General features: G+C 41.8%; 1 protein-coding gene across 8 annotated transcripts in view; it reads left to right on the top strand.

Annotated features, from left to right (window-relative positions):
- Positions 1–16,598, top strand: part of foxp2 (forkhead box P2) — a 110,139-nt gene extending 93,541 nt beyond the window's left edge. For 2 of the 8 annotated variants that reach the window (XM_034673713.1, XM_034673709.1), the window contains exons 13-19: positions 2,547–2,757; positions 3,816–3,892; positions 4,062–4,163; positions 6,566–6,687; positions 6,868–6,937; positions 7,770–8,074; positions 12,843–16,598. In XM_034673713.1, coding sequence (XP_034529604.1) covers positions 2,547–2,757; positions 3,816–3,892; positions 4,062–4,163; positions 6,566–6,687; positions 6,868–6,937; positions 7,770–8,074; positions 12,843–12,987 — 1,032 coding nt within the window. In that variant the 3' untranslated portion in view covers positions 12,988–16,598. Of the gene's footprint in view, positions 1–2,546; positions 2,758–3,788; positions 3,893–4,061; positions 4,164–6,565; positions 6,688–6,867; positions 6,938–7,769; positions 8,075–12,842 lie in introns of all 8 variants that reach the window. The other 6 variants (XM_034673707.1, XM_034673711.1, XM_034673708.1 and 3 more) reach the window with 4 other exon arrangements.
- Positions 16,599–16,951: the final 353 nt, after the last annotated feature.

The following is a 16,951-nucleotide window of genomic DNA, read 5'->3' as shown; positions in this document are numbered from 1 at the left end:
AGTGGAGGAGACAAAGACAGAGAGAATGAGAGTGTGTCTGGAGTCACCATGACTGTCTATGAAGGCTTTTTTTTCCCTTCATTGTCTTTTCAATCTTACAGTGAGAACACACACACTTGTACTTGTTTTACTTCCTCATGCAATGGAAGTCTCATTAAATTAGGGCTGATAAATCTACTCTGACTATAATCTCTAATGGAGTTATAAAGACTTTCTGTTGAGATGATGATGTCTTAATATCTGCAATCCAAAGTATCTACAAAATTAATCAGATTACAATACACAATAAATTAGGCTTTGAATGGCAACTTGATATTACTTTACTCGTCAGGTTACACGATAACTACCTCCAATGATATTTGGAAAACCAGTTATCACAAACAGGCACCTACACTGTCTTAAACCACAATCACATTTCGGCCTGGCTTACACTGTGTAGTTGTAGAAATGACATGGTGCTTCCACAGATGGAAGTTGAAGAACATGACTACAACAATAAAGTACAACAATCAATATTCACAAATTCAGTTGTGTAGTTCAAAACTCAAGTCAGAATCAGCTTAAATTCACCAGGCCTCAAGATAGTGACCCAAGAGTTTGCTCTTTGCATAGGCATTTCTAGCCCATTCACCTCTGAAGTTGTATTTTTTTTTTGTCACTGTATGTCCTTTTTAACAAGCTAGAAAAGTTTCAAAACCATTCAATACTTGGTTGAAACGTAATATTTTAACAACAAAAATACAGCAGCTCCAATGCATTTTACATGTTGTGCATTGCATTTCAAATGAAAGTCCAAAAAATAACTCCAATGTCAATTTTTGGTATTTTTGGTACTCACTACAGGGGGCTGGTTTACTCCAGAAACATACATACTGTTTATGTATACTGTTGAGGAGCTGCTGTATCAAAATGAGTTGTCTTTCACCATAAATTAGGGTTAGCATATGTTTATTTTATGATTCCAATCCATTTCTCTTTTGCTGTGGCTCAGCATTTAAATAACCTTTATCAGATTTGATGGTTTAGTCAATCGCCCCTGGCTCTTGGTGTGAGTCCACAAGGATTCTCCAATCCAGACCCTGTCCCAAAAACCTGCTTACACTAAGTCAGAGCGTTTCTTGTTTTGGTATGAAATGGGGACCATAGATTTTAAAATGCATAACTGTAGGGGTCTTCAGTATTTAGTGTTGAAATGTAGTCACATTAACTCACAAAACCTTTATACGCATACCTGTTGGGACTGCTGGTCCTCGCCACCCAAAAAAAAAAAAATAACAATCAAGATAAGAAAGTATATTTTGTGGACTACTTGTCTTTGGTACAACATGGGGACCTTATTTCTACAGCTCAAAATAACCATGGGGACCTTTATCTCTCCAATTATTTCAAGGTAACTTGGAGTTAAGATAGAAACAAATTATAGAAGTAGCTCATAGGACATATTTTACACTACATATGTGTTGAGACCTCTTGCCCTATCAGCCAGATGTTCCTCTTGATCAAAAAGATGCTGGGGGGCGCTGGTGGCCTAGTGGTCTAAGCGCCTCACATACAGAGGCTACAGTCCTCGTCGCAGGGGTCGCCGGCTCGATTCCCGGCCGCAACCATTTCCTGCATGTCTTCCCCCACTCTCTACTCCCCACATTTCCTGTCTCTCTTCAGCTGTCCTATAAAATAAAGGCAAAAAAGCCCAAAAACACAACTTAAAAAAAAAAGATGCTGGTACATGGTTGTAGAACATGACCAAAAAGTGACAACAAAGCAGATATGAGTAACATCTGATCGTAATCGCCAGCAGAAGGCTATTAAAAAGTGGAACTAAGATTTTCTGTTGAAATTGATGACATAGAATTGACTCAAAATGAGGATTAGACCTAAATGGTAAATCAGCTGGGTTTATCCAACAGGATTTTCACACCCTCAACGCAAAACCATCTTGTGATAGCAAGGCTTTTGGCTGCAGTCCAATGTCTTTTACATCAGAGTAGTACCGCTGTAGTGCCACTGTGGTCACGTGTTAACTTTGGTGGCCCCGTTCATACCAGAGTGGAACACAGTGTCATGGGTTGGCATTCTAGACCAGGGTCAGGTAACCCATGTCGAACACTTAACACTGACAGCAAACAAGGTTTTACCAGCGTATTGCTTCCGTCTGAAAGGATTATGGGTGGTTGTATTAGGGGGAGAGATGTAACAGGAGGGAGGGAGTGTAGGAGAGAGAGGGAGGGAGTGATAAATAGAGAGATAAAGAGAGATGGGGCCGGGATAACACGGAGGCTGATCGTTGGATAATCTTGAACAGCGTGCTCTAATTAGAATTCTTATGATACAATTTGGTGGTTGTAATTAGTGGAGATGGGCTGGCTCCTCTCCACAAGCCTTGTTAGTGGAAACACAGCTGTGTTAGAGAGGAGGAGAGCAGACACTCGGCTCTGTCAAAGAAACCACAAAATAATGCCTCTCCCTCTCTCTCTCTCTCTCTCTCCTTCCCTCCTTCCCTCCCTCCCCCTGCTTTTTGTCTCTGTCTCTTTCTCTCTTTTTTCCAGCTCAACTTGGTGTCCAGCGTCACCATGTCCAAGAACTTGCCCTCAGCATCGCCCCCCAACTTACCTCAGACACCCACCACGCCCACAGCACCCATCACACCAATGAGCGCCATGCCCCAGGTGCCGTCAGTGCTGGGAGGAGCGAACGTCCCCAGCATGGGAGCCATGCGCAGACGCCACTCGGACAAATATTCCATCCCTCTGTCGTCAGGTAGGACCAACTACTCAGCACTGCACGCCTCACACACAGACGGACTATGACTGGACTACACACAACTGATACACCTTAGATTAGAATATGTTAGAATACACATGAAAACATTAGAACTATCAGAAATTGCTTGAATAAAATGTGACCCTGACGTGACTACTGACCAACAACAACACACATGACACATGAAGGACTGAATGTAAATGTAGTCCATTTTAGTTCCCTGTAATTGGATTGTCTCTGATTTGACTTGGATTCAAATTATATTCAGACTTTGTTGACATTAGCGCAGATTATTCCCCTTTAAACTGAATTTATATTCACATCTAATGACATCATCATGTTGAAACTGGAAATTACATGTGATGTCTACACTCTGAGCACACTGAACTATTAATAGTATTTATAATGCTCTTCTCACAGTTTTAACTGCACACACACACACACACACACACACACACACACACACACACACACACACACACACACTCGGACTGACATAAACACACACAGAACCTTGTTGGTCTTGCCAATGTGAGATGTCTGGTGCGTTTGTAAAAGCAAGCCTGTGTTTAATCACTCTATATGTAAATAGACAAGAAGTTCCTCTGTGCATAAATATTACATGAATGTTAATTAAGTTCAAATAATAGTGAAAAATACAATATTTATTACATTAAGACATTCCATGTGTTAAGCTTTGCATTTTAAACGTTCAGTCTTTGATGTTTATATTTACTCTCTGTGTTTAGTGTGAAGACACATAAATTATTCACCTCACCCTAACTAACTACACGGATCTCATTTTATGGATGTATTAGTGTTTAAGATCTCTCACGAGAGAGATTAATTAAAAATGCATTTTGTTAGACATGGAAAATGCTGATTTGATGTGCCCCCACTAACCCCCCCACACCCCATCCCTGTTCTCCTCTCTCCCCCCTCCCCTTTTTCTCTCTCCCCCCTTTTAATTTGATGAAACCTTGAGTGAATTCAATACCTAAAGGAATAAAATTTACCAATTATTTCAGGTGGTGACACAGTATTTATTTTTCCAGAGATTGCCCCAAACTACGAGTTTTATAAGAACGCAGATGTCAGACCGCCATTTACTTATGCAACCCTCATAAGACAGGTGAGTGGGAAATAAATTAACTTTGCCTGATTAGATTAAAATTAATTGCTGCATGAATCATGGCTGCTCTCTCTCTCTCAATCCGTTGGTGTGTACGTGTCAGTGTGTGTGTGTATGTCAGTTACGTGGTCTCGTTAGTAAACCATTATTTGATGTCATCTCATTTCAGGCTATCATGGACTCTGCCGACATGCAGTTAACGCTTAATGAAATCTACAGCTGGTTCACACGCACGTTCGCCTACTTCAGACGCAACGCTGCAACTTGGAAGGTAACCTTGATGAACCCCTCACCCACCTGCACCCCGCTGTGCCCTTTCACTCGCCTTACAGTAGAAGCTTTTCCTTCCTCCTGCTGCTCACATTTCTTGAATAGAGCCCATTCTCTGTCTTATTTATTTTTTCCGCTGTTCTGCCTTTTCTGTTTGGAAATGACAGCCGAAAGAATATTCTGCCTCAGATATCGTTTTCTAATTTGGTGCAATTAATAGTGGAGGCTTGGCGCAGAGAGGAGAGGGTCTGACGCACTAATTATACAGCAGCCACTCCATCATCAGCACCTTTTGTTAAGAGAGACACCCCACCTCCTACTCCTGAAACCACCTTCCCTTGCATATCATTGGTTAATTAGGAAGAAAGATGGCTGTTTGCCTGTTAACCAGCTCTCTGTCGTGTGCAGGAGGAGAGGGGGGGGATCTCGCATGTACACACACAAAAAACACATAAACTGTGTCTAACTGAGGGGTTAAGGGTGTGTTCATGTGGAACTAAAGCAGAGAGGAAAGTGAGAATTGGCCTGTCATGGAGGGAGCACTCTTTATTTACCCGCACAAAAGGGCCCATTTGTATATCTGTCCCGACAACTTTATTGTCCTGTCGTCCCGCACAAAGATGGTGAAAAATGTCCCTCCTGCAGCATGTTTCACCCAGAAGTGTGTCTGCGTGCTGATAAAGAAAGCCTCGCCGAGCGTCAGTGTCTTGTGCGTTTTTTATCCCTCGGCCCCTGCGTGTCATTCGTTAGCCGCCGTTGGCCTTTGTGACTGCACAGAGGACTGGAGGGAAAACTGCAAGCAGCCGCTCATCAGCATGCAAGACATGGCGCAGCACTAGATTTAGCAAAGTGAATTAATTTGGATTTGGGATGCAAATGAGCACATGGGCGTGTGATCACCAATTCAGGAGGGCATGCAGAAAGGATCGGTGCCCTTTTCCAGTTTGTTAGGTACAGTACGAGCCATGTTTTGCTGTGTAATAATGTTATGACATGATAAGTTCTCACTTGTTTTGTGGCTGTTGCATTTGCAGCACAAACTGTAAAAAAAAACACACAATTTAGCCTTTTAAAATCTCCCCGTCGTGATTGGTGTCCTGAAAGTAGAGCCTTTGTTCCTGCTGATACAACAGCAGTGATATTCCAGTGACATTAGATATGTCTCCTCTCCGTGTTTCCCCACCTCACACAATAACCAAGGTGATCTATTTACATCTCCATCCCCCCTGTTCTCTTTGTAAGTATTAGCAAGATGATCAGCGATGGGCTTGTCATTTGATTAATGGAGAGAATTTATTTTAAAAAAAGAAGAAAAGAGAGAAAAGAAATGAAAGGTAGTTTAATATCTCAGCTTGGTCTCATCAGCTCAAAAGAAGGATCTACCCCTCCCCTCTTCCCCCCTTTCTCTCTCTCTCTTTCTCTCTCACCCAGAAGCTTATTAGTTCTAACTATATAGCATGCATAATAAAACTGCTCATTTGCTCATTAATATTAAAATTATCATATTCAGAGCCATGGGCATTAAGATCAATCAAATCCTGGGATTTTCAGGTCAGATGCGAGATCTGCTTATGAGTTTTTTTTTTCTTCTTTTTTTTCTGAATCCCTTTTTCTTTGGAGAAGAGGAGTACATACAGCAAGCTGAGGGAGATGATAAATATGAGAGGCAGGGATATTAAAGCCAAGGTTATTATTTGTAGAGTCTGATGCATGTTTTAATTATGGTCATCTGGTCGTATTAATAGAAGAGGGCTTTTATTTTGTGCTTTCTTTTATTTTGTAATTAATTAAAACACCTCACTCAAATGATACATCCTGTTTTAATTCAGCGCAGGTTTGATAATGTTAGCATGTTAGCATGTTAACATTGTTAACACCACAGAGGGTATTTGGACACATAGATGTCACACACCTTAATCTTCCATATTCTTGCATGCAGACACACACTCACTGAGACACACACACACACACAGACACACGCTTAAAGAAGGTCCTCCTGATGACTGTCTTTTCTCTTGAAATACTGTCATCTTTTAAGTGACGTGTCCATTAAGAGGAATGCTTCTCTGGCGCAGGAAGGGTTACTGACATCACCATTATCAAGGCCAGCATTACCACTTCTGTCACCAGCATAAGCCATTCGCTATGCTGATTACCTCCTTTTAGCCTACTTACTCTGATTGATATGTACTGTGTGCAGGACTTGTAAGAGCATTCGCTCTCACTCAATTTTTACTAATTAAATCAATGGTGCATGAATGTTAAGAATTTCTTCAAAATGCAAGGAAAAAAATCAATTTCCAAGCCTTCTTCTTTTTTTTTTTTTGATCTTGACGGTTAATGATTGAATATGATTCATTTTTTTACCTCATCCCTCTGACCTGTGTGTCACTGTTTCCGCAGAACGCCGTGCGCCACAACCTCAGTCTGCACAAGTGCTTTGTGCGCGTGGAGAACGTGAAGGGGGCGGTGTGGACGGTGGACGAGGTGGAGTACCAGAAACGCAGGTCGCAGAAGATCACAGGGTAAGGATTCTGTCACACCTGCTTAGATCGAGATCTGAAGGTCAATGACATGTTCAGAGGATCACAGAAAATCTGGGCTCTCCTCTTCTCCCTGCCTGTTTTTCTGTATTCACGCCCTCTGACGGGTTCTTCAGTCACTAATATATCTCTTGTTTTCTCAATTGTTTGTGATGCATTCAGGAGCCCATCACTTGTCAAGAACCTGCCCTCCAGCCTCGGCTATGGAACTGCACTAAACGCCAGCTTACAGGTACGAACTGGCCGCCTCAGAGAACCTCTGACTCACCAGCTGCCTGTGTGTTTGACTGACAGGCAGGACGACTGCCTGACTGATTGACCAATTGAGTGACTGAATGAGCGTGGTTTCTGTGAACAATAGGGTCCCACATAAGTGCTCACACGCATAAGTGCAAGCAAGTTTATTTTTTTTCCAGGTTTCTGCTTCTCTTTTACACCTTCCTCCCTCCCTCTCTCTTTCCTCTACTCGTCAGACTCACAAGGCCACCCTGTGGTCGAATCAGGAAGCAACCCTCCCTCCTTCTTTTCCCTTCTTTTCCTCCTCTCAGCTCTGGCTGCCTTCCTAGATTGATGGCGGCATGTGCAAATGCAAGGGCATGTGCATTAATATTTATCTAAGCTGTCATAAATGATTTGGCTTCATAGTGTACGCCGGCGAGGTGCTCATGGCAAAAACTTTAAAAATTTAATCACTGTATATAACTTTAATGCGCAGCAGGCGAAAGTGTCAGGAGTTTTTTTTATTATTTTGAGGTAAAGTTTTCGAGGGACTTTTTTTAATAGCCGTAACGCCACACAAGGGCATGAGAATGGCAGCAGTGGGGAGGTAGTTGTCAGCAAGGTGTCACAGGGGGAAAAATAGCCCGCAGAATGAAACTTAAGCATTAGACAACTGCTTTAATGATTACCCTGTCTGACCTGACACTTTTCCCCCTTGTTTCACTTTCTACGCTTCCCCTCTCTTCCTCTATCCACCATATCTTACCGTTAGATCTTCAACTTTTCAAACCTTTCTGACATGATCGCACCTGAAATATGTCTTCTCCCTCTTTCCTTCCTTTCAGGCCGCTCTGGCAGAGACCTCCCTGCCTCTGCTCGGGACCCCCGGCCTCATGAACAGCTCCGCAGGCCCGATGGGAGGCAGCTGTCATGGCCTACTGGGCGGTGACCCATCCATACTGTTGGGCGGTAGTCCGCCCGGACTCTTGGGCGGGAGTCCACCGGGAATGATGGGCGGCAGCCCCCCAGGTACACTCAGCTGCAGCCCCCCCAACCTGTTGCAGTCAGCCCATGAGGAACTGAACGGCTCGCTCGACCACCTGGACACCAACGGACACAGCAGCCCCGGATACTCCCCACCAGTACACATGTGAGTTTATTCAGATGGTAGATGAACTCCTGCAAGAGATACTGCAGATCTGTGTGTCACTGTAGGCAATGCAGACACACACGGGCAAGCATCTGTTATAGTACACGAATAAGGCTTTATATTTCCATTCATTACTGTTTTTGAAAATGAATCATTAGTTTGCTGGTTGTTGCATACTTTCTGTAACGAAGAAGGTACTTTTTTTTTTAAAAAGAAACACGTCTTTTGACTGCAGTGGGGATTCAATTCTGGTCTATTTCCATAAAACAAAACGTCTTCTTTTCTAAAAACACTTCAAGTTTTAGTTCATATAAATAAAAAACAAAATCTACTGTTAGAATGTGGCTGAATGACCCCTAACCCAAACATCACTGACTCCAAAGCCCACAATCCATTGAGTCCACTGACCCCCAACAAAGTGAACTCATTATCCTGCTACCCCACAATCCCTTCCTGTTCTCTCACCGCACTATTTGAGAGATAATTGTGTCACACACAGACTCACACATCTCACATTTTTATGAGCGCCTATCTGAGAATGCGAGCACATGTTCAGCCCCCCCCCCCCCCCCGCCCCCCGCCTCCACTTTTACACTGACTTCACTCCCTGTTCTTGTGCCCTTTGTTAGTTTAATTGCCTGATATTTTACCACACAGTACCAGAATGTTCTTCAGTTTGCCATGACCTGAGGGCAAGGTTCACTTTCCAGAGTGTGTCGTATCATAAGCACACTTCTCTCTCTCTCTCTCTGAGGTGAGCCGGACGTTTTGATAACAGTTAGTTCTACGTCTAAAATAGACTCTATTACACATTCCCCTTTTAATTACACCACTGTCTGCATTATGGGGGTTTAGCTGCTATATTTTATGCAAGACTGTTCCTATTAATATTAAGCAAGTGCAGCATTAATTACCCTAAAAATCTCTTCCGTCCTCATCTCTGTTTTAATGGAGAAAGAGAGTGTTTGTGAAAAATTGATGTGTGAGTTTCAGGGACGTCTGAAGCATCAGCGATGTCACACATGCAGGGACACACACACTCAGGAAACACACACTCTCATCTGCCGTCCATCAAATCTGATGTTGCAAAATCAGGCGACATCAGCTTACCGCCGTCTGTAATGGATATAAAGGATGCACTCAGGCTATCTTTTAGTGCATCTGTGAGAAGAAAAGAGTGTTTGGTTAGCTCTACCAGACGTCCATACATTAATCTATCTGGACGTGTTTACGCTGCTCTGAAATGGGCTGTTAAGTGAGCAAGTCTGCCCAGCACAAGACAGAATCCCAGTGTTCCCACTCTCCCAGCTCATTTAAGTTTTAGTAACCGGACAGCATTGACGTTTCTTCATATTTTTTTTTCTTCTTTTGCTTGCTTTTTTTTCTCTCTGGCCACGCTGCCCTGACACCAGAGGATGGGATGCATTCATCCATCCCCGCCTGCCTTTACACCCCCCACGACAACCTCAAAATGGAAGAAATGTGTTTTTCACGACTGGCTTTTCCAGCATGTTGTTTAAATAATGGAGTGGCTTGTAGCACTAAACTAAATAGCACATCACCTTTTGAAGGCCTTTCTCAGGAGAGGACTCCTTCAGGAGAAACACCAAGTCAATCCAACAATTAGACCAGCCCCTCCTTCCCCGCAACGTCTGGAGGTTAATGCTAACTGCTTAACCACAAACCAGATCGCCCCAGGCCATGCAGGGTGTGTGTGTGTGTGTGTGTGTGTGTGTGCATGTGTGTGCATGTGTGTGCATGTGTGTGTGTGTGTGTGTGTGTGTGTGTGTGTGTGTGTGTATGGGCTTTGTGGATGCATGTGCAATACGCTCATGTACACCCTAAGGGGTATGCTTAAAAGAAAGAATACAAGACTAAAACTGCAGCTGTAAAATTAGGTTTTCCATCGCAAGCAAATTAGCAACTTTGCACAAATGAAAATGAGTAGAGTTAAATATTATCACAGGGAAAAAAAACTTCAAGTAAAGCAAAAAAAACCTCTCAAATGTCGTTTATTTATCAGTGACATCACGTTTAAGTGCTCAGTGACCACCTCTCTTTGTCGTTCCTTAATGAATCACAGTAAAGTGTTTTGAAAGTCTTTGATTGGCCCTCCAGTCCTCACCCCTGCCCCCCATCTACCATCGAGGCCCCGTGGACTAATGACCTTATTTGCATCCCTGACATACCTCTGCATGATGGCTGGTGCTAATCTCCAATTGATGTGAGAGCAGGCTTCTTGAGAGCACACACACACACGCACACACGCATGCACTTTCACTAAAATACGTGCAAGTGTTTATTACACCCCCAAAGTCCGGCGTTTACTCCTGAGTGACTCAATAATGGCAGCTAGCATTACGCACTAAATAGCTCATCCACATATTTAATAAAGTGACAGAGCGCTCCAGGCCTCGTGAGTGTGGAGCTGCATGTTTGTCTTTGCAGCCACGCAAACACATGATGACATGCAGGGTGCAGGAGCAGAGGAGGAGGTTGTGATAGGGCTCTCAGGAAACACTAAACTGAAAAAAAACCAGCTACGACTAAATTTTCAAAGCTTTAATTGTAACCATTGCAGATTTTTGTAACATTTATTTTCCCTTTTAAAAGTTTACAACACACTTTAATGTAATCTAAGCACGCAAGTGTTTAAAGCGGATTTGTCAACAACTATTTACACGTTACAGGAAGAGATTGAATTAATATAATTATTAATTATAGATCAAAGAAGACACAGGATGTGTGACTTGATTTTGAAAAAGAGGTTATGTGGTTCAACTAATTATTTACAATGTAAGATATTCAATATGTATGTGCTGTCAATACAAACTAAATACAGAGGTCTAAAGTTAACTGTCATCATGTAGTTTAATATTTTTGGTCTAATTCAGTTGTCAAACATAATTTTTCGCCTCCTTTAATTTTCATACATTTCTCTTAAGTGATTAGTCATTTATTTATCTTCTATTGCGTTAGAATTTCAACTATGACATATCATCTAATAAATGAAAACACCTCTGCTAGCCAAAACTTAGGTGTTCAAGATATAACAGTCAAAAAAACACATTCATGTTTGCTTAAAATCGAAATAAAAATGAGCAAATCTTCACATTTTCAGAGCTACAGACACATGCTTGTCAATTTACCTTCATATATCAGCTAACTGATTTCTCATTGGACTCACTCTGAAGCCTTCAACATTAAATTAATTCTCGTCTTATAAAATCAACAATAGTATTTCATGAGCTTTTTGATAAACAAGACTCTGTCCTCCCTGGTCAGGAGGAGCAGAGTGAGTGTTGTTCTGTGTCTGTAACCTCTGACTGATCTCTTCCTCCTCTTCCTCCTCTCGCTGCCTGCCTCAATCTGAGGGGCAGAAACAGAAATATTCATCTCTCTGCTTTGCATCCTGCTAAGATCAGCCTCCTCGCTTTATCCCACCACATCAGAATATTAATTTACAGTATTTGGCTCTGAATATTAAAGTCATCTGTACCTTTTAAAATTCTTTTCAAATTCAAAGCAACCCCCCCTCCCTCCCCTCCTCCTCCTCCTCTTCTCGTGATGAAGGCAGCCCAGGAGAGCGGCTACGAGACGAGTCCTAACGCACTACCACTTGATAAGTCTCCCTCTCTCTCCCCCTCTGCTCTCCTCTTTCAAAGTCTACGGGGATTTTCTGATGCATCCTATGTGTCAGAAATAATTAGGTTTTGTCAGATTTATCATCGTGGCCAAAAACCCCGCTCCCCGACTCGGGCCCCCAGATCATGTTATGCCTTGTTTGTGTGTGACAGCATATTATTCTTGTTAGTCGCCCAACACTTTCTTTTTTTCCTCTTCCCGCCCACTCTTCTGTTGTTCTGAAGGCAGAGACGTCCCGCTCCCTGCACCACGGCTGCTTCCTGCCCAGCACTTATTGACAGCGGCTAAAGCTATTCATCCATTTAGAGTTAAAAAACATGTATCATGGTGTCCGGGGGACGACTGCCGGGGTCTGAAGTTGATTAATGGCAGAACCTAGCTGCCGGTTTTTTTCCTCTTGAGGAGCGACACGCACAGCCCCTGCATATAACGAGTGGCTTGCGCTTTCTATACTAGATAAAAAAGCCTCTCCTCTGCCTTTGCTCCAGGGGGCTCAGGGATGAGAAATTCTCCCTTATTTATCATTGTGGCCTGTTTTTTGTTCCTCCCCCCGCTTTTTCCTTTTTCATGTATTTCAACCTGGTGTCATCAGTAAACTTTTAAATGCCAAACATGTCTGGAACATCACAGCTTATCGGCCTTACAGGGGCCGTGTTTTTTCATGCAATTTTCATGCGCTTACTTACAGTAGACGTGAGGCATCATGTCGAATTAGCGTCTTGCAAACAACATGGTTGTTGCTCTGCTAGATAAGGCATGTAATGGCCTGGGTTTTTTTTTTGATACAACAAAATATTTGTCTGGTAGCTGAACTCCACACTTCACAGTCCACATGCAGCAGAGGATAAAAGACCAGAAACCCTCTCTCAATTATAAACCTTATTTTAAGGTACAATATGTGTTTATGTTGCACTTTTTAAAACAAAGGTACTAAATGCTTCAACTGCTTCAAAGACAGCACAATAAATGACGACATATAAAAAACTTTTGCAGGAAAACGTGTTATAAAGTCATTTTAGAAAACATTTCTCTGAGTCTTTGTTCAAATTGTGCTTAGGGTTAGAAATCTGCCATACAAACACACAAAAGTCTAACATTTCTCGCCGCTGTGATTGTGTCACAGGCCGCACATTCACGTGAAGGAGGAGCCACTCAACATGGACGACGACGACTGTCCGATGTCACTGGTGACGACAGCCAATCACAGTCCAGAGCTGGATGACGACCGGGAGCTGGAGGAAGGGAACTTATCAGAGGACCTGGAGTGACTAGGATACAGTTTTTGGTCAATGTATCCCTCCGCCCCGCCGCACTGTTTGTCTCACACAGACCACCTGCAAGACTAGAAAAAAAAAAAAACCACTCCACAGTCCAAGAAAAACCCACAGCTGACTCTCCTCTCTCGTCTCTCTCACCACTGGGACTATTTATTGAGCATGCATCCGGGTGGAGACCGGTCCAAAGGAACTCTTTGTTGCAGCCCTTTGGGATCCCCCCTGAACATGACAGGCATGAGATGTCTGGTTTAAAAAAATGAACTCTTTGAGACCTATTTCATTGGAGATGGCGTGGCCACGTACAGTACAAGGATGATGGACTCATGGATGGGGAAAAAAACCTGAAACAAATGAGCAAATCATGTTCCGTTGAAAGCTAGCGGCCTCATATACTGCCAAAAAGGAAGACGTTTTATGTTTGTGAATAACCCCCTCCCCTTCCCCCCCTCCCTCCCTCCCAGTAGTTGTTTATGTCTAGAGACAATTGCTGGTTCAATTCAAGTTGTTGCTCTGTTATCATTTGCACAGGAGTAGTCTCAGAAGTTTGTGTCACTGCCTGTATGTTGCTACTATTATCAAACCAGTATATTATTTTTAGCTTTTTTTTTTTTACCATCTTTAATTTCAAAAAGTATGATTTTTTTTTTTTTTAGATACCACCGACTGTAAATGCCATTCCCCGAATCGCACCAGAAACGGAACTTCGGTACCAAGACTGTTGTTGCAGCTGTCCAGAAAAAAAAAGAGTTAAAAAAAAAGTAAAAAAAAAAAAAAAAGTTGGCTTCCAGTCTATTATCTGTTTGTGATTAAAATGAAAAAAACAGGAAAATTAGTTGGGGAAAGAGAAGTTTGTGTAAAGCACCATTAACAAAACAAATGCATTTCTGCATAATTTTCTTCTTGCTGTTATCCTTTACCTCCTCGTACGAAAGCTTTGTCTACCTGCTAACAGTCACAGGCAACAGCTAGAAACCAAAGCCAACACTAGCAATGGCCAATAGCTTATGAGCAGAAAACACCAAACTCCTCTTGGTCTTCTGCGACTTTAAACTAGTAACAAAGAGAAGCTTTTGTTCCGCAAACTACCTTCGAAAAAAACCTCTGGGATTGTTTCATTTAGCCCTATACAAAGATGATCACGAGTTTAAGAGATGAGGGGAAGTAAAAATGCTGATTTTGATGTGTAATTTGATAACTCATAGAGCGTCCACTTTGGAGATTTTTCTGCCAGACGTACTGTAGGTAAAAGGTTAATGTGATATTTGAACTGCAGTCATTTTGTGCTGGTGATTTGACTGGTAGAGAGCAGCTAACTGTAAAAGTGGAATATGACCAAAACAAAACATTTGTGTATTTAATGGAAGTGCAGACACATTGTGTTATTGTGAATTTGATTTCTTTTTCTTTTGCATTACACATCAGAAGTCATTTTTCTTTTATTTTGTAGGGGTTTTCTTTTTCTAACCTGGTGATTATGTAATGTTCCAAGTGGGACCGTCAAAATAATGTCATGTCTCTCTTTCTGTGGCGGTTTTTGTTTCCGAAGCCGCGTCGAAAAACTGAAAACATCGCTAACCAAACAAGAAAAATATCTAGTGAAGCCAAATAAGTCATGATTTCTGGTAGAAATGATGTGGCTTAGTCACCATGGAGAAGCAAATAATAATAGCCATTGCGTAAGAGGATATTAAAGGTGAACGTTAACCTTTTCTAGGTGATATTTGCTTTAACTCATCAACAAATACTCATCGTGTGGTTCATAGCTTCGAAACTATATAGATACAACACAGATGTACTCTGTATAGGTTGCCAGCTTTTTTCTAACACAACTGCTATCTGTAGAAACTAAAGAGAAGTAGTGGAGACTTCGCCCCGTCATTTCCCTCACTGCTAATGTCATCTAGAAAAGTGTTGTTGCTTTAATGGTCATTTCTGTTTTCAGTAAACCAAAGTTACACAAAATTCTGCCTCCTCTTGTATGGGATAAAGAGATGGTAAAACAACCACACGGAAGACTAGCATTCATGCTAGTACGCTATATGCTAACGGACACACTCAGACCCAGAGCTACCCGTCAAAGAGTGGCTTTGTTTTTAGTGCTGCGACAAACAACCGACCGAAGTGTACTGTACACTGTGCATACGTTGTTTTCAAGTGTTTCGCCAAGCCAAGGGAACCCGGCTGTAAGAACTGAACACGCAGACACGAGCAGTACTGTGCAAAAACACACCGCATGAGAAAAACACACACACACACACAGAACACACGTACGCCAGTTTCACGTCAAAAGGTTACTGGGCCCAGGAACAAAGCTTATCCCTTCAATACTTAGCTGGAGTCAGCAAAACGACTTGAAGACCACGTTCTTAATAATCTTATCACACCAAATAAAAAGGGCGCTGCGTCTTTCAAAAAAAAAAAGAAAAAAAAAAGGGTTCTCCCACTCACCCAAAAAGGCTTTCAAGAAGCTTCTACCTCTGCACAACAAATTCAGAACAATTACGACAGATTGCACGAGAACACCACAAGAGCTGATACACTTTGCTACGCTTGTCTCATAGGACGTGGCTCGAAACCAACGTTTACATTCCCTGCGGCAAGATATGGAAAGATTTGCATTGTAATAGGTTGTCCTCAAACATTTGTAGAATGATGATGTATAGATTACCTGTAAGGGAATATTGTGTTTTAAAAATGCATGTCAAAAAATCATTTGGTGGACTGGAAACAAGAACCTATAAAAGAACATAATAAAAATCAACGGGACGATGGCCTAAATGTACGTACAATGCATCAGAGTGCATTACCTCAGATATACTGTTTTGGGAGGGATAAAACCTGTCAGCCACAGAATGCATATTACCTGTAGATTTGCATGGGTTTTGTATAAATTAAGTAAAAAAATGTCTAAAATAGTTGCTTGCACATAATACCAGAAAGACCTCCAGAACTGCGATCTGCTCCTCCACTAGATTTTAGGATTGTCTGGATTTTCTGGGTTGATTTTGTCTGTATTTTGATAACTGTGCATACTTATGTATAAAAAAAAATGTTGGTGGACCCATAAATTTACCAGACTTTTTTCTAAGAGGAAAAAAAAATCTCAGTGTTTCTTTTCTGACTTACCTGAATTTTTACTGTTTCTCTCTCATTGCTCGCTAAGAATAGCAAACCTGCTTTTTCTGCATCTGCTTTGCGTAGCTGTAAGGCTTAACCTAATGTGTGTATTTATTGCTTGTACCTCTGTGCATACTTTATGAAGCATTATGTCTGGCAGTTGAGTCATGTATCCTTTCTACTGCTATCCTTCTCTAATAATTGGGAATATGATCCCCCTATGTATACAGTAAATTGGGACTGTAGCAAACATATGTTTATGTAATTGGTGAAAACTTTTATTTTTTTGTTTCGATTCCTTTCGATTGAGATTCAGCTCCTTTTTTTGATACTTTTCATTACTGTGTACTGTGTCCATACGTTAAAGGTTCTCTGACATTAGAAGGTCATGGTTGAGAATTGTAACAGACGTTATTATTTTCTGTATTCATGGCATTTCACTGCTGAATAAAATAAAGGACCAAAACTTGGAATTTGAAAAGCAACTGTCTACCTCTAGCATCAGAGAGTTTTTTTTTTATTTTCTATCCCCCACTCCACTGTTACACATATATCTTTTATTCTACAAAGGCACAGCCATGAAATCTAGCGTGCATTACACTTTTAACGTTTCAGGAGCCTGCTACTCAGAGATGTGAGGGAAAGGGCTTGGAAAAAAAAAAACAATTAAAGTTTAATTGTTATGTTACAAGGCTTTGTTCCAGCTTGCAGCACCTAGAGTCTTGTTTAGAAGAGGCGGACAAGAAGGCACTGTATTGCCCACCCCCTCTGGACCTGTAATGGGTTAGCCTTTGTATGCTCAAGCCCACTGCTTTCATGTACCACAAGCATGTCCCAG

The sequence above is a fragment of the Notolabrus celidotus genome, chromosome 21 (genome assembly GCF_009762535.1).
Source record: "Notolabrus celidotus isolate fNotCel1 chromosome 21, fNotCel1.pri, whole genome shotgun sequence".
In the NCBI taxonomy this organism is placed as follows: Eukaryota; Metazoa; Chordata; class Actinopteri; order Labriformes; family Labridae; genus Notolabrus; species Notolabrus celidotus.
This window is presented reverse-complemented; position numbering and strand designations above follow the sequence as displayed.